The sequence below is a fragment of the Acomys russatus genome, chromosome 9 (genome assembly GCF_903995435.1).
Source record: "Acomys russatus chromosome 9, mAcoRus1.1, whole genome shotgun sequence".
Classification (NCBI taxonomy): domain Eukaryota; kingdom Metazoa; phylum Chordata; class Mammalia; order Rodentia; family Muridae; genus Acomys; species Acomys russatus.
Window position 1 is genome coordinate 33,643,065 of NC_067145.1, and position 18,177 is coordinate 33,661,241.

Sequence of the window (18,177 nt, forward strand, 5' to 3'; positions counted from 1 at the left end):
AGGTGGAGTAGGGAAAGACTTAAGGAACCCAAAATAAATACGGATTTTAGAAGTATGCCGACAGCACCGTGGATCGTAGATCAGCTGCGGCCAAGCCTAATAACCTGAACGCAGCCCTGTGCCTCTCACATGGTGGGAGGACACAGCCAACTTCACAGCGTGTCCTCTGATCTCTACACATGTGTCATGTCACCATGAGCCCACATGCACACATACAATAAGTGCAATATTAAACTGAAGAACACAGAGCTGACTCAAGTAAAAAAAAAAAAAGTGAACTCTGTTACCAAGACCCAAAGTCGACGCAGACAGAACCCATACGCAGGACGGAAGCCTTCGCTGCACTGGGGAGCCTCTCTCTCTTATGCCTTCTTCAAGTGTGCGCTGTTCTGTCAGCCACATTGGTTTTTGTGGTCTCCTTTGAAGCGACAGGCATAGGAGTGCTGTGCCTACAATGACTGGTCCTGACTACTGAGGGACCCTGCACTGGCACGCCACAGTGGAGTGAGGAAGGGTCTGGAGACAGGCTGTCCCGTAGAGTGTGTACTTAAAGTCAACGGAAATTACTTTGGTTGCTGTATCAGGTGAAGACCCACAACCAGCTGAAGTGCAGAACGGAGTACGGAATGGGAAATGGAAGCAGGTGATTACAAATACAATGGGCCAGGCCTGGGAGATGGCCCTGCAGATAAAGGCACTTGCCACCGAGCCTAATGACATGATGGAAGTGGAGAGTCAGCTTCCAAACGCCCTCTGACCGCCACACGGGGTGGCATGTTCATACCCACACACAGACAACACACACATGAGTACAAAATGTATTTTGTATTCAAGACAGGGTTTTGGACTGGCTGATGGTAGCGCACGCCTTTAATCCCAGGACTTGGGAGGCAGAGGCAAGTGGATCTCCGTGAGTTCGAGGCCAACCTGGACTACAGAGGGAGTTCCAGGACAGCCAGAGCTGTTATACAGAGAAACCTTGTAGCAAAAAAACCAACAAATGAACAAAAAACAAATCAAGACAGGGTTTCTCTGTGTAGCCCTGGCTGTGGTGGAACTGGTTCTGGCTTCAAACTCAGAGATCCACCTGTTTCTGCCTCCCAAGTCCTGGGATTAAAGCACTGCCTGGCTATTAATCTCAAAGTTTTAATGAATTGTTCTTATTATTTTTAATTTCCTCCCTCCCACTCATGCCCTTCCTTACCCACCCATGCCCTTCCTTACCCACCCACCCACTCTTTCCCCCTCTCTCTCCCTCGTTCCCTCCCTTTGTAAATGTAGGTGCCTGTAGAGTCTCCAAAGAGGGTGTGAGAGGTTACAGGCAGTTATGAATAGCTGATGTGGATACTGAGAATCTAACCTGTGTCCTCTGCAAGCAGTAGGCACTCTGTACAGTGCCCGTGGAGGCCAGAGTGGGTACCAGTCCCTGGGACTGGACTTAAGAGTTGTGTATTGCATTCTCTAGAAGAGAAGCAAGTGCGGCTAACCACTGATCTATCTTTCCAGCACCTTTTCTTTCTTTTTATTTATTTTTATGTACATTTGGTGTTTGGCATACATATATGCCGGATCCACTGGAATTTGAGTTACAGACCAGACAGTTGTGAGCTGCCATGTGGGTGTTGGGAACTGAACGGGGGTCCTCTGGAAGAGCAGCCAATGCTCTTGACAGCTGAGCCATCTCTCCAGCCCCTTTTCAATTGGGAAGTTTTGTAGGCAGCAGAAAGAGGGACAAACGCAGCCTCATCTTCCACAGCACGGTCCTCTCCCTTGGCACTCAAACTGCGAAAAGAAACATTGGTTAGTTTTTCCCCTTCCTTAGCCCCGTCGCGTCCCTCGTGGCCCCGCCTCCTCCCGTTTGGCCACGCCCCTCCCCCTTTGGCCACGCCTCCCGCATCCCCTAGCAGGCCGCGGCGGTCGGATCCGGCGGGATGGCCGCGCCGGTGACGCGGCAGGTCAGCGGCTGCGCAGGCCGGGCCCTGAGCCCCGCCGGCCCGGACACTGAGCGCGGGCAGCCTCTGGCGGCTGCTGTGGCCGAGCTGCCGGTGCTGGACGCGTCCGGGAGGCGCTTGGCGTTCGGCGCGCTGTTCCGGGAGCGGCGGGCCGTGGTGGTGTTCGTGCGGGTGAGCTCCGGGCGGGCGGGCAGGACGGGAAGGGCCTCCCGGAGCTCGCCCAGCTCCTGGCCGGACCTTCTGGGACCCGGCTGCTACCTTGCTGACAATGCTCTTCTGCACCGTTGCCTTTCAGCATTTCTTGTGTTACGTGTGTAAAGAATACGTTGAAGATCTGGCCAAAATCCCCAAGAGCTTCCTCCGAGTAAGTTTCCTGAGCGGGCAGGCCGGCAGTGGCCAATGCCGAGGGTGAGCTGTGGGCGGGTGTCTCCTCCTTCATCCTTTAGGACGGTGAGACCCACTGTTTCTGTCGTAACGTGCTCCTCTGCTCCCTCAAGGGAAAGTACTATCACAATTTTACCTGGTAAACTGCCTGCATCCAGATATTGCATAAGAATGCAAAAATCAGACCAGAACACAGGCTGCAACTGCCTGATGTTTTGGCCCCTTTAATTTTACAACTCAAATAGTTCTTCATTATAGGAAAATGGTAACGTATCCTAAAAGTGCAGATTTGTATTTGCCAACAAGCTGCAAGCTCCGTGTCCCTGTTTTTCTTCTCCTGATGAATTTTGTGAGTGAAGACACTGGGCATTTGTAAAGCTAACATCTATTTTCAGCATACGTTCCTGTGACGATATGTGAGGAGGAGGAGTTTAAACTTCTGCCTGCCCTTCTATCCTTTTTGTTTACAATATTCTGAAGCATCTTTGCATTGTAAACATTTTTAATATTGTTGACATTATTGATTTACTTAGCATAAAGAAAATGGGTCTCACTGCCTTCATACATGTATACCATGTTATTTTGCTGCCACCTGTTCTGTTCTTCCTTTTATCCAGAGCCACATCGGTCTTCTACTTCATTTCCTTTTTTTAAAGATTTGTTTATTTATTATGTATACAATGTTCCGCCTGCATGTGTGCCTGCCCTCCAGAAGAGGGCATCCGATCGCATCACGGATGGACCACCATGTGGTTGCTGGGAATTGAACTCAGGACCTCTGGAAGAGCAGCCGGTGCTCTTAACCTCTGAGCCATCTCTCCAGCCCCCTGCTTCGTTTTCTTGATACATATCTTTACATTCCTTTACCCTTTCACTCCTTCCTACCCCTATATCTCATCCAGACAGCCCCCTTTCGACTTTCATACCTAATAGGTTTTTCTCCACCACAAAATAAGCCAAAATAAGCCTTAATAAAAGAAAATAAGAGCAAGTTTATTAGGGGCCCCTCTTCCTGGTCCCAAGGAACAGGGCGGTGAAAACCGCCTTGCAGACAGGGAGACAAGTCATTATGCCATATTGGCTTGACACAAAGATGTCCATTTCCACCCATATCCTGCAGTTAGCTTACCCTCATCTGCTATGGCTGATTGCGTTGCCTGTGCATGTGTGCGTGCATGTGAAGTAATGTTGGGTTTTTGCTTGTTCATTTTGGTTTTCCTTTTTGTCCATGCATCTACTTGCTGGTCCCCAGGCTGGGTCTGTATTGTGCATAATGTGGCAATAAACATGATGTGTATGTGTTTACAAAGAACATTTAAAAGTAGATGCTTTTTGGTGAATTTGAAATAGCACGCCACTAGTAACGATGTCACTGTGTTGGACAGTGGATTTCTAAAAGGGTCCCTCTTCCTCGTGCCTAACTGAAATTGTACTCTTTGAGTAGTTTTCCATACGCCTCATCCTCTTGCTCCCAGCCTGCGGGAGCCTCGGCTCCGTCCTCCACTTCTATGAGACGCAGTGTTTGATCCCATATGTATTATACACGGAGTCGTCCGGTGTTTGTCTTTCTGTGCCTGGCTTCTTTCCCTCAGCATAATGTGCTCCAGGTTTTCACAAATGACAGAGTGCTGCTTCCCTGGGCTACCACACGTTCCTCTGTGCACTCGCCCACTGGTGGACACTGGGGTGCTTCCTTGCTTTAGCTGCGGTGGATGGTGCTTCAGTGAACACGGAGTGTGGGGTTCTCTTGGCAGGCTCATCTCATTTCTTTGGGATGCATAAGCAATCGTGGCACGTCTGAATCCTGTGGGAGATGTGCTCAGTTTTTGTGAGAGCCTGTGAACTGTCCTCACAAAAGCGGTGCTAATTTATTCTCACCAACAACCTGCAAAGCCTCTCATTGTTCTCCTCAGATAGTTTCCTTTCTTTGATTAGTAGCATCTCTCCTGGGGTGAAGAGATTCTTCACGGCTGTTTTTATTTCTCTAGTGATTGTGATGTTCAACATCTTTGTGCTGAGTGTATAAATTTGTGTACATGCGCCCACAGGTTTGTGCATGCTTGTGCATGGAGGCCAGAGGTAAGCCTCAAGTGTTGTTCCTCATGTACTATTTACCTTGTTTTGTTGGCTTTGGTTTTTTGAGGCAGGGTTTCTCAGTGTAGCCCTGGCTGTCCTGGACTCGCTTTGTAGGCCAGGCTGGCCTCGAACTCACGCTGATCCACCTGTCTCTGCCTCCCAAGTGCTGGGATCAAAAGTGTGTGCCACCACGCCCGGCTCCTTGTTTCTTCTGTAACATCTCTCTGGCCTGGAGCTTGATGATTTTAATGGGCTGACTGGACAGGGAAGCCCCAGGGTCCATCACCTGTCTCTGCCTCTGCATTGCTGGGGTTGCACACACGCAGCTGTACCGGCTTTTTTTTTTTTTTTTTTTTTTTTTCATGGATCCTCATTAAGTTCTTTACCATATGAGCCATCTCCCCAGCCCAGGAATTCTTTCATATAGCTACTGGTTGTCTTAAGTGTTAGGCCCCTCCATGCTAAAGATCAAATCCAGACCCCGTGCATACTAGACAAGCCCTGGTTTCTAGCCCATTTTGTCCGTTTTCAAAACTGGATTGCCTTCTTGTTGTGTTTGAATTCATAACAGATTTAAGAAGTCTCTTGACAAGTGCATAATTTGCAGAGGTTTTCTTAATCCAGTCAGTGGGTTGTGTCTTTTCTCTGTTGTTTCCTTTGTTATCTAGAGTAACACAACCTTCTTGGTATGTTTGCTTTTTTGCTACATTTTATTAATTTGAATTGCATGTGTGGAGGTCATAGAGCTGGCAGGAGTCGGTTCTCTGCTACCGTGTGTGTCCCTGACGTGACACTCAGGCCATCAGGCCCGGCGGCACCTTTGCTCACCGAGGCACATCACCGCCCAGACACTTACGGGCTTTCCCTTGTGTTTTCTTCTAGTGGTTTGTATTTAAGTCTTGAAATTCTTACATAGAGAAAACAAATAATCTGAATCACTCAAATGTTGTGCCGTTCATTTCTTTCTACTCATACAATTTTGTTGTTTTCTATTCTTCTAGACACCTATAGATGGCATTAGAATAAAACAAGAGGATCGCTTTGGGGACAATTCTTAAGACATGCTTTTAATGCTTGTCCCTCTTCTCCCAAAGGAAGCAGATGTCGCCCTCATAGTGATTGGACAGGCATCGTACCATCATATTGAGGTAACTATGTAGCAGACTGGGGAGCTGCCATGTTAAATATGTTTTCATATACAAAACTACCTTTGTTGAGCCCCCGGGTGTAGGCTTGGTTCGCAGAAAGCTGGTTTGTCATTACTTTTCTCTCATTTGTTCTCATAGAAATTTCAATTATTCTCTTTTTAGCCTTTCTGCAAACTGACTGGATATTCTCATGAAATCTATGTTGATCCTGAAAGAGAAATTTATAAAAGATTGGGAATGAAAAGAGGTGAAGAAATTTCCTCTTCTGGTAAGACATGTTTCACATACAGTGATTCGCTCAAACATAAGTGTCTTCTCACACTAGGGCATATGTACAGAGCATAGCTGTGTTCAATACTTTTCCTGTTGCTGTGACAAATCAGGTATCCAAGGGGCTGGTGGTGACATGGCTCAGTGGTTAAGGCACTTGCTGTTTTTGCAGAGGACCTAGGTTCAGGTCCCAGCACTAACATAGTGACTCACAACAACTGTTAACTCCAGCTTTGCAGAATCTGACACCCTCTTCTGTCATCCAAGGCCTCCTGCACACATGAGTGAACTCACGTGCACACACACACAACTCCACATGATTTTTTTAGATAATAATACAAATAAATCTTTAAAAAGTTCTTGCCAAAGGGAATTTAAGATGTCAGCACTGTTCAGAAGCCCAAAGGCTCTTCTGAGATCCAGGCTCTTAACTGTGGGCTCCTTTCGAGGCTTTATTTTTGTTTGTTTTTGTTTTTGTTTTTCGAGACAGGGTTTCTCTATGTTATCTTGGCTGTCCTGGACTCACAGCCATCCGCTGGCCTCTGTCTCCCAAGTACTGGGATTAAAGGCATGCGCCACCATGCCTGGCTAAGGCTTTTTTTTTTTTTTAAATTTTTACACATTTGCAAAGTAAACACTCTCATTCCAGAAAAAAGGAAAGGAAAAATAGGAGGTCTTAGGGATTCTACTGGGGTGATAAACACCAGCACCAGAGCCGGGTGGTGGTGGCGCACGTCTTTAATCCCAGCACTCAGGAGGCAGAGGCCGGTGGATCATTGTGAGTTCGAGGCCAGCCTGGTCTACAAAGCAAGTCCAGGACAGCCAAGGCTACACAGAGAAACCCTGTCTTGAAAAAACAAAAACAAAAAAACAAAAAACAAAACCACCAACACCAAAAGTAACTTGAGAGGAAAGGGTTTATTCCATCTTACACTTTGACATCACCCATCACAGTCTGTCCCCGAAGGGCAGTCAGGGCATGAACTGAAGGCCAGGATCTGGTGGCAGGAGGAATAGAGGAACACTGCTTACTGGCTCGTTTTCCGTGGCTTTCTCTGCCTGCCCGCCTGCCCAGATCAACCTTCCCACATCAACCATTAATTAAGAAAATGCCCTGGAGACTCGCCTTCAGTCTAGTTTTTTGGAGGCATTTTCTCAATTAAGATTCCCTCTTCCCAGATATGTCTAAGGCTGTGTCAAGTTGACCAAAAACCAACCAGGACAGCAAGGAGCGACCAGAACACAGCAGGACCAAACATCAGACCTTGCACCTCCATGTCCCGCATCTGGAACTTAGTGGAACCCTCTGTGTTCCTCCCATAAGCCTTGGCGGCCCCGTCCATACAGTTCTGCCGCAGCACAGCTTGCTGTGCTTCCCTTCACAGCTCTATGTGGTAGCCTCTCAGGCTCCTTGCAGGGAGTGTAACACTGCTACACACTGCCTGGCCTGGGCCCTAAGCAGTTGTTGTTGGACAGAGAGCCCCTCAGCAGTACTGTCAGTTCAGCACTTCTTCCGATGGATTTACTTTTGCACAAGCCCAAGATTCCAGTCTTGGGGTCCAGCCCTTCAAGTACCTTTCCTCTTGTGTCTGAAAAGCCAGGTTTGTTTTTTAAATGTACATTGGTCCCTTGAATACATGTATGTCTCTGTGAGGGTGTCAGGTCCCCTGGAATAGGAGTTATAGACAGTTGTGAACTGCCATTGTAGGTGTTGGGAATTGAACATGGGTCCTCTTGCGATTGGGTCTCACTTTGTAGGCCCGGTTGGCCTTGAACTTGTGGTCCTGTTGCATCTGCCCCATGAGTGCAGGGATGATGGGCTTGCAACACTAAGCCCAGCTGAGTTGATCTGTTTGTCTTATAGGCTGGACTTAGTTTCCAGATACAGACATGAGAACTCCAGCTCCAGTCAGTCACTCTCAATAGTTACTGTGTTCTTATCTGTGGTGGCCACTGTGGTGGATGCTTCCTGAGGGAAACTGGTAAAGGACAGCCTCTGTACAATGTAAGGTCTTTTTCTGTGCTCGCCGTAGCTCCCAAGTAATGGTGTGGAGACCTTTATATTTAGTAAAAGCTTCAGACACTTGCCTGGCCTGCTTCCCACCACCTGGGCCGTTACCTGCCATCTTAGTCTCCCTCTGACACCTGCTCCTTCATTCATGTTCCCATGGTGACTCTGCCTCTCTCTCTCTCTCTCTCTCTCTCTCTCTCTCTCTCTCTCTCTCTCTCTCTCTGGTCTCCACCTGGACCCTCCCTCTGCGGGCCCAGAAGTACCCCCTTAACTTCCCTGCCCAGCTATAGGCCGTTCAGCTCTTTATTTGACCTATCAGCAGGTGATGGAGAACATTGTTTACAAAACACTGAGACAGCAGATGCTTCATAAAAATGACAGTGCCAAAGTCTAGCCTGAATGAGATCTGCTGTGCCCAGAAATCAGCACTTGAATGACACAGAGACAGTCTTTATACAGTGTACAAAGCCGTTATCCCACCAACCCTCGGCCTTCCAGAGATTTCAGTTCAGCTTAGCAGCCTGTGGCACAGGAGATGCAGGAGAGACTAGTGCCAGTTTTGAGAATGTGGAGAGAGAGGGGTCTAGAGGCAATTGACTTCTGAGGTGAAGTTCCAGCTACCATGAAAGTTACTGGTGTGTGTGTGTGGGAACCTGGGTGCTTTAGAGGCTTCAGGAAGTGCCACTCACTCAAGACATGCAGGTACCTTCCTCCAGCTCACGTGGTATGAGTCATTGGGTAGGCTGGCTGGTTCATATGGATTTATCCTTGAGGAATCCTCAGGTGTTTTGTGGCAGCTAAGTGAATGTGTGGAGGAAGAACCAGACCTGGCCAAGCGGAAGCCAGTGATGGTGACAAAGATGTCAGCCAAGGAGGTCTCACTGAGATGGGGCTGGGAGCTGCTTCTGAGGCAGACATGCTATAGTCTTCTTATTATTCTTATTTTATGTGCACGAGAGTTTTGCCTGCTGATATCCTCTTGTCTCTGCCTCCCTAGTGCCGGGAGTAAAAGTGTGTGCCGCCATGCCCCACCTTACTGATGACTTTAAAGACTGCAACCTAAACTTGACTAAAGCTGATAAGCCAGCATTCAGTTTTTACCTCTGCTAGTTTAGGATTGCAGGCCGCAGGTTTGAGGTCACTGTTTTTATGTGCTCTAACAGTCTCAGCATGTGTAAGATCTGCTTGTAAGTTAGGCATGACAGTGCACACTTTTAATTCCAGTACCTAGGAGGCAAAGGCAGGTGAATCTCTCTGAGTTTGAGCCCAGCCTGGTCCACAAAGCAACTTCCAGTGCTATACATAGAAACCCTGTCTCAAAACAAACAAACAAAAAAGATCTTGGAGTTGCACTTTTGTGACACTACATTTCTTGTCTCAAGGAAGACAGAGAATGTAAAGAAAACAGGTGAACTCCAAACCAAATGCATTTTGTAATTATAAGAGAATACATGCAACTTGCTTACACTCCTTTTATTTATAAAGCATACAGTATATGTCATTTTATATAGCTATATCTGTGATACTGTGATAAAATATATATTATGTCATAAATGTGTGTGTGGAGATATATATATATATATATATATATATATTTTTTTTTTTTTTTTTTTTTTTTATTTTTTATTTTTTTGGTTTTTTGAGACAGCGTTTCTCTGTGTAGCCTTGGCCATCCTGGACTCACTTTGTAGATCAGGCTGGCCTCGAACTCACAGCGATCCGCCTGCCTCTGCGTCCCGAGTGCTGGGATTAAAGGTGCGTGCGCCACCACACCCGGCTTATAAATTTATATTAAGACTCATACAGAGCCAGGAAGTGGTGGTGCCTGTCTTTAATCCCAGCACTTGGAAGGCGGAGGTAGGTGCATCTCTGTGAGTTTGAGGCCAGCTTGGTCTACAGAGTGAATTCCAGGACAGCCAGTGCTGCACAGAATAACCCTGTCTCTAAAAAACAAAAACAGAGCTGGAGAGATGGCTCAGAGGTTAAGAACACTGACTGCTCTTCCAAAGGTCCTGAGTTCAATTCCCAGCAACCACATGGTGGCTCAAAGCTATCTAATGAGATTTGGTGCCCTCTTCTGGTGTGCAGGCAGAATGTTGTAGACATAATAAATAAATAAATAAATAAATAAATCTTTAAAAACAAGCAAACAAAAGACTCATACAGTCTGCAGTATACAAGTATGAGAAATACCCAATAAATGCATGCTATATAGAATCCCTAAGCATAATTGTATTTATACTGTATGCACCTTTGGGTTTATAGTTATGGTACCATATTATCAAGCATAAAATATCACATTGTTTTTGAGACAAAGTGCTTTTGATTTTAATCTTGGCTTTGTTTTTGTTTTTCTTTTTGTTTTTAGACAGGGTTTCTCTGTATGTTTCTGGCTATCCTGGAACTCACTCTGTAGGACCAAGCTGTAGGACTAACTGCCTCTGCCTCCTTAGTGCTGGGATTAAAAGCGTGCACCACCACCGCCCAGCAAGATTTTATAAAGTAATTTTTAAAGATTTATTTTTATTTTATGTGTATGAGTATTTTGCCTGTATGTATCATGTACAGTGTCCATGGAGGCTGGAAGAGGGAGTTGGATCCCCAGGAGCTGGAGTTTCAGAATACTGTGAACTTCTTGGGGTACTGGGAACTGAGCCGTCTCCCGGCTTCATAAAATACTCATTAAGGTTCCCACTTGTAAGGAAAGCATAACTGTGAGAGTCATTCTTAGGACACTTAAGAATTAAACCCTTTAGGCTGGGGAAATGGCAGTACCTGCTCTTCCATGGGACACAGGCTCTCAAACTATAGTTCTGGTTCATGGGGACCTGGTGCCCTCTTCTGGCCTTTGTGGGCACTGCACACATGGGGTGCACAGATGCAGGCAAAATGCTCAAACAAGTAAAATATAATTAAAAATTTAAAAAGTTGGAACTGGAGAGATAGCTCAGCAGTTGGAAGCACTGACTGTTCTTCCTGAGACCCAGGTTCAAATCCCAGCACCCATATGGCAGCTCACAACTGTCTGCAACTGCAAGGTCTGACACTCTCACATATACATACACGCAGGCAAAACACCAATGCACATTTAAAAAAAAAAAAACCCACAAGGCACAAAAACAACAAGAAAAAAAATTAAACCATGAGGAGTATGTTTTATGCTAAGTGTTAAGTGATTATGAAATGGTTTCATTTCTGTTGCTGTGATAAAACATACTTCGAAATGTAACTTGAGGGAGATTTTTTTACTTTTTTTTATTTTTTAAAGATTTATTTATTTATTATGTGTACAGTGTTCTGCCTGCACTCCAGAGCCAGAAAGGGACACCAGATCTCATTATAGATGGCTATGAGCCACCATGTGGTGCTGGGAATTGAACTCAGGACCTTTGGAAGAAGTGGTCATAACCTCTGAGCTATCTCTCCAGCCCCTTATTTGGTTTTTCAAGACAGGTTTCTCTGTGTAGCCTTGTCTGTCCTGGACTCACTTTGTAGACTAGGCTGGCCTTGAACTTACAGAGATCCACCTGCCTCTGCCTCCCAGTTTAAGGGCAGCAGGAACTTGCAGCAGCCAGTCACATGGCTTCCTCAGTCAAGAGCTGAGAGCCTTGAATTAATGCATGTTTGCTTATGCTCCGCCCCCTTTCTCTACTCAGACATAGTACTGAATCCCCTAGCTAGAGAATGGTGCTGTTCACAGTGGGTACACTAGTCAAGATTACTCCCCACAAACATGTCGATAGGCTATTTTAATCTGGACAGGTTTTCACTGAGACTCCCTTCCCAGATGATTCTAGATCATGTCAAATTGACAATTAAAATTAACCACCATAGACTGTTTGCTTGAATTCTATGAGCCACGCAAGAGAACTCATTGTCTCCAAAGGGCCACAGGGTCCCACTTTGTATCCAGTCACCGTCTTCTCCTGTGCAGACCAAACACCCTATATACACAAAATGGAAATAAACATTTTTAAAAATTGAACAAGCCAGGCCTGTGGTTAGTTCTGCATTAAGGAGGGACCCAGCTTGAGACTTAGCCTTCCACTTGTCGGGCCTGACATTCTCTTCGGGTACATTTCGTCACCACTGAGTTACTGCGTGTTTGGCACGTGGAGAAATGTGCCCACATGTAGCTGGAGTCAAACTGATCTGAGTCAGAAGAGTGCAGTAGGGAGGTAAGTTTGCCTCTGAGTGTTTTTCTGTACAGTCATCAAAGTTAAAAGCTTAAATTATGACATAAAACAGGAATAAGAGAAAAAAAATAGTTATAATCTGAGCAGAGACTCAAAAGGAGAAGCGATGTTAGTTACAGAGCAAAAGTCAGATCAGTCACCGTGGAAACAGGAAATGACAGGCACTAACCAGCACTTCAGAGACCTGTGCCCGCCCTCTGCCGCTCTGTCATTTCCAGTCCAAGCTTTCCAAGAATTTGGAAAGAGGTTTTGAGAGCTTGGCCTACAAACAACCACTTCACGCATTAGCTAAAATGTCACCACAGTTAATGTGAGGAAAACGGGAAAAGGAAATCTAGTCATGGGCCCAGGAGGAAGAAAAGGTGTTGACTATCATTTAACAGCCTGGCCAGGAGCATGAGGTGGGGGCCATGCGTGGGAAACTAAGATAGAAGGGTGCTAGTCTGAGAAATGTGTCATTGGTGTTCTCTGGCAGACCGGCCAGGTCTGTTGTCACTTCTTCCTTTAAGACAATATCCTCAGCAGGGACAATGCCCCTCACCCCCACCCCAGCATGTTTGTCCTTCCCTAGAGATACAATTGGTTGTCCAACTCAGTGACCAGTGTTACTGGCATTTAGCTGGCATAGAAGGCCAGGACGTTGCCAAATGCCTCCCTCTGCAGTAGAGAAGGACTGCCTGAGCCAGTCTTGGTGACAGGATAGGCCATAGTTTCAAGGAAGAAAAAAATGTAAGTGGGAAGCTCAATGGTGTGATTTCCATTGAAGAGTAAGGGAAGGACAGTGGGGCACAACACAGGATGTTTCTGGGGCTGGAGGGATGATGGTGCAGCCATTAGCCGTCACCCGGCTCTTGCCAGTGCTCACCCTGGGCTGACCCAGCCTTCAGCAACTCCACCTCTAGGGCTTTCAGCGCCCTCTTCTGGCCGTCAAAGAGTACAGCACGCACATGCACAACCACACAGAACTACAGACATATATACATAATTTAAATCTTTTTTTTTTTTTAAAGAATTCTTTATGCAGGAACTGACATATCTTATTGAAATATAAAATGATAACACCTAAAGGTGGTTTTTAATATTTCAGGACAGAGCCCCCACATAAAGTCCAGTCTGCTCGCAGGAAGCCTTCAGAGCCTGTGGCGGGCAGTCACTGGCCCTCTCTTTGATTTCCAAGGAGACCCAGCTCAGCAAGGAGGAACCCTCATCTTAGGTCCAGGTGAGCATCAAGGGCAGGTTCCTTTCCAGTGCCCTCTACTAGTCTAAGAGTTACCCACTTTTCTTACATCGTAGACACTGTAAAAATGGGAGTCCTTGCCTAATGAGGCGGCATGCTTTGGTAGGGAGCATCTTTCATTTTCAGAGGCTTCTGTGTTTTGATGTCTGTGTTTGGTGAGGGTCCCCATCACTCCTGAGTGGGGACAGGGATTTGGGACACAGAAAGTAACCTAGAGTTGCTGGTTGATATATGACTGTTATACTCTAGAAAGTTAAACAGGGCTAAAAGAGACTGCTCAGTGTTTACAAGCACTGGCTTCTCTTACAGGGGACCTATGTTCAGTTCCCACACTCACAGCCACCTGTAACTTTAGCTCCCACAGATCTGACGACCTCTTCTGGCCTCCTTGGGCACCTACATGCATGTCTACAACCCTAAATTTATCCCTACAAACACACATAGTTAAAAACAAAATAAATCTTAGAAGAGTTTAGTCCTGGGGGCTGGGCGTGGTGGTGCATGCCTTTAATTGGAAGCACTCGGGAGGCAGAGGCAGGCGGATCTCTGTGTTTGAGGCCAGCCTGGTCTACAAAGTGAGTCCAGGACAACCAGGGCTACAGAAAGAAAATGTCTCAAAAGACCCCCCCCCAAAAAAAAAAGTTTAGTGCTCACCTCAACAGCACCTGTCCTAAAGCTGGAACAGTGCAAAGCTTAGCATGGCCCCTGCATGGAGGTGACACATAGATTTGCGAAATAGTCTGTACTTTCTCTTGGGCACTCAAAGACATCTGAAAACTTCCTATGAAGGAGATATGCACAGTGATTCCAATCTGGTTCACAGGAATAGGAGTGCTCCAGAGCAGAGCCCTGTATGTTTATCCAGAAAATGTAGTGAGGGTGAGGATTCCCCAAACAAGCTTTACACTTTGATAACCGGTGTCTCTGTCACATATTCAAAAATCTACAGAGCTGTGCGGTGGTGGCGCACGCCTTTAATCCCAGCACTTGGGAGGCAGAAGTAGGCGGATCTCTGTGAGTTCAAGGCCAGCCTGGCCTACAAAGTAAGTCCAGCACAGCCAAGGCTACACAGAGAAACCCTGTCTCAAAAAAACAAAAATAAATAAATAATAATTTACAGACAGAAAAACAGATAGCCGGGCGTGGTGGCACACGCCTTTAATCCCACCACTTGGGAGGCAGAGGCAGGCAGATCGCTGTGAGTTCAAGACCAGCCTGGTCTACAAAGTGAGTCCAGGATGGCCAAGGCTACACAGAGAAACCCTGTCTCGAAAAACCAAAAAAAAAAAAAAAAAAAAAAAAAAAAAAAAAAAAAAAGAAAAACAGATAAGAAAGCTGGGTGATGGTGGTGTACGCCTTTAATCCCAGCACTTGGGAGGCAGAGGCAGGTATATTTCTGAGTTTGAGGACAACTAGGGCTACAGAAAGAACTAAAAAGCTAGAATAAATAAATTATAGACAGTATAGATGAATATATAAAATAAGTTATAGGAGGTCAATGGTGGCCAGCAAGATAGCTTCCCAGGGCTGTTCAAGCTTGGAGAGCTGAGTTCCTTTTATAAATGAATCTTTTTTTTTTTTTTATTCTTGAGACAGGGTTTCTCTATGTTACCTTGGCTGTCCTGGACTTGCTTTGGAGTCTGGCCTCGAACTCACAGTGATCCATCTGCCTCTGCCTCCCGAGTGCTGGGATTAAAGGCATGCGAATCTTTATTTTTACTAACTAAACCAAAAGACCCACATGGTGTTGGAAAGCAAGCCAGTGCCAGGGTTGGCCCATTCCAAAGTGAGAACTGCCATATGCCACGGGCTTCAGCAATTTCATTGACTGTGTACAGGCCAGAGATGCCTCTGGCTCCACCCTGTTCAGTGTGGAAAGCTGGCTTTCAAGTTCTGCCATAAGAGACCAACAAGTCACAGTGGTACAGGCAGACTTTTCTTCATTCTTCTGCCTCTTTAAAATTGTACCTGCTAGAGCCAGGTGAAGTGGTGCATGCCTGTACTCCCAGCACTCTGGGGGGCAGAGGTAGGTGGATCTCTTGTGAGTTTGAGGCCAGCCTCTAGGATAGTCAAAGCTGCACAGAGAAACTGTGTTGCAAAAAACCTAAATAAATAAATAAATAAAATAAAATTGTACCTGCTAGTGAACATACCTTCTAAAAAGCATTAACACTTCTATAAACTCCAGAATTGCAAGGGCTGTTTTTGAAGGAGGGTGTTTGACTAAGTGTTTTGGTTCTTTACAGCAGACTCGCTTATAGCCACTGTCTCTCACAAATTTAGATCAGATTAAAGAAGCCCTTCGGGGCTGGAGTGCAGGTGCATGCTCCCTGGGCTCAGCACCAACAAATAAGTACGTAAATGCGCCCATTTTATGAGCCTTATAAATTTACCCAAATGACAAATGACACTGAACCACTTGGGAGTTTGTTTTTTGTGCTGGGGATTGACCTCTAGGGCAGTGTCCACACTGCACCCTCAGTTTAGAGCCCCCCTCCCCTCCCCTCCCCACCTCTCCCCTCCCCTCCCCTTCCCTCCTTCTCCTCCCCTTCTTTCCTTGTTCCTTTCTTTCCTTTTTTTTTTCTTCTCCATGGCTGTCCTGGAACTCATGTAGACCAGGCTGGCCTCAGACTCAAATAGATTCCACCTGCTTCTGTCTTTTAAAAAGAGATATTATTTTGTTTTGTTTTGGAACGAGTTCTCACTGTGCAGCCTAGTTGACATGGAACTGGTACTGCAAAGAAGCCTGGCCTCAAACTCACAGAGCTCTGCCTGTCTTTGCCTCCTGAGTTGCTGGCATTAATAGATCATTTTGCATTGCTTTTGTTTCTTATTTAGTCTGTGTACATGTGAGCATGTGTACACAGCAGGTGGGACATGTGTGCCTTGGTTCATATGAAAGTCAGAGGACGACCTGCAGGACTCTGTTCTCTCCTTCATGATGTGGAGGTCCTAGGGATCAAACTCAGGTTGTCAGGCTGGGTGGCAGCACCTGTACCCCTGAGCATCTCATTTTCCATATTCATCTCTTTCTCTGTGGTGTTGGGTATTTTGCCCAGGGCCTTGTGTACACTATGCAGGTGTTTCTGTCACTGAACTGCACCCCCATCTTCCAGAGCCATAGTTTTAAATAACTAATTTGCATACTCAGACCTGAAAGGGGGTTGTTTTTTTTTTTTTAAACCCCATTTCTCATCTCCTGTCACTGAGTTACTTGGCCATTGTCTTAGTTAGGTTTTCTATTCCTGTAAAGAGACACCATGATGGGCTAGACAGATGGCTCAGAGGTTAAGGGCACTGACTGTTCTTCCGGAAGTCCTGAGTTCAATTCCCAGCAACCACATGGTGGCTCACAACCATCTATAATGTGATCTGATGCCCTCTTCTGACCTGCAAATGTATGTGCAGGCAGCACCGTAAACATAATAATATAGGAAAACATTTAGTTGGGGCTGGCTTACAGTTCAGAGGTTTAGTCCATTATTAGCATGGCAGTGCACGGGCAGACATGGTGCTGGAGAGATAGCTGAGAGTTCTACATCCGGATAGGCAGGCAGTAGAATGAGAGAGTAAAGCCAGGCATGGTGACACACACCTGTAATCCCAGCACTTGGGAGGCAGAGACAGGCGGATCTCTGTGAGTTCCGGAGGCCAGCCTGTTCGCAAAATGAGTCTAGGACAGCCAAGACTATACGCAGAAACCTTGTCTTGAAAAAAACCAAAGGGGGTAAAAAAAGAATTAACAGGACTTAAATTATAACTTAGTTGAGTGGATAGGATTGTGGGTGTCTAGGTGTACTGTAGCTAACTGCCTTCTCTTCTGACCTCTTAGGTTAGTTATAAAACATCTATGAAGTCAGTGTTTCTCTCTGTTTCTGTCTGTCTCTGTCTCTCTCTCAATTTGACAGTGCTAGGGATGACCCAGATCCTCATGAGTGCTGTACCCCTTAGCCCCAGGAGTAAATTTTTGAAGCAAGTGATTTGTTTAATTAGTACATGTGCTTAGGAAATAGATGTAATTTTCCAGCTCATACCTATGTTAGTTCCGGATTCTGCCTGATTGGATGTTTTACTTAATTATACTTAATGAAACTGAATAGAAAGGTAAATTTAGGATGCTGTCCCCTTGGAACTCATCATGTGTTAAATAACACTCTTATTCGGCCATTGTCTTGTCGTGGTTAATTGCCATGATGAAGGATTGTGGTAGCATTGCATGGGGAATGTAATGGACTCCAGGTAATTAACTTTCCCCTTTGTACTAATTAGGAGTTGAAATGCTTCCTTGATTCTGCTAAGCAGTGAGTCTAGAGATTAGTGTGTCGCCTGCCCTCAGCATTTTGTCCTTGTTCTATTCTAGGTAACAACATCCACTTTGTGCACCGAGACAGGAATAGGTTGGATCACAAACCCATCAACTCTGTTTTACAGCTTGTGGGAGTTCAGCCTGTGAACTTCATGAGCAGACCGACAGTTATCCATGTGTGACCTAATGTGGGATCTTCCACTTGTGAATGGCCCTTGAAACGTGAACCAAAATGCCAGGCTTCGTGGCTTCATGGAGTTATGAAAACACAGAGCTCATGTGCCTATAACACTACTACATGCCGAGGGGCACCAGTTGTCAGAAATGGAATTGATATTTAATTTTTTATAGCGTCTATAATTTTATATACAAAATATATGATATCCAAAAATTATAAAACTATTATTACCATTGTTAATATCATTTTATGAATATTCATTCAGCAGAAGATTTTTGGTAACTAAAATAGAAGTAGGGCCACATGATGGCTCACAGTTGTCTGTAACTCCAGTGCTAGTGGATCCTAAACCTTCTTCTGGCCTTGGGCACCAGGTGCCCATGTGGTACACATGCATACATGTAGGCAAACATGCATAC

The 18,177-nt window shown here is 45.7% G+C and overlaps 1 protein-coding gene across 2 annotated transcripts; it reads left to right on the forward strand.

Moving 5' to 3' along the window:
* The first annotated feature begins 1,916 nt into the window (after positions 1-1,916).
* Prxl2c (peroxiredoxin like 2C) lies at positions 1,917-18,177 on the forward strand. Of its 2 annotated transcripts, XM_051151130.1 has the most exons (6): positions 1,917-2,123; positions 2,248-2,316; positions 5,507-5,560; positions 5,723-5,828; positions 13,125-13,256; positions 17,635-18,177. In XM_051151130.1, exons 1-6 carry the CDS (start codon positions 1,932-1,934, stop codon positions 17,760-17,762), a joined length of 681 nt encoding a protein of 226 aa, XP_051007087.1. In that variant the 5' UTR covers positions 1,917-1,931; the 3' UTR covers positions 17,763-18,177. The 2 variants fall into 2 exon arrangements, with proteins under 2 accessions (XP_051007087.1, XP_051007088.1); XM_051151131.1 differs by lacking the exon at positions 13,125-13,256.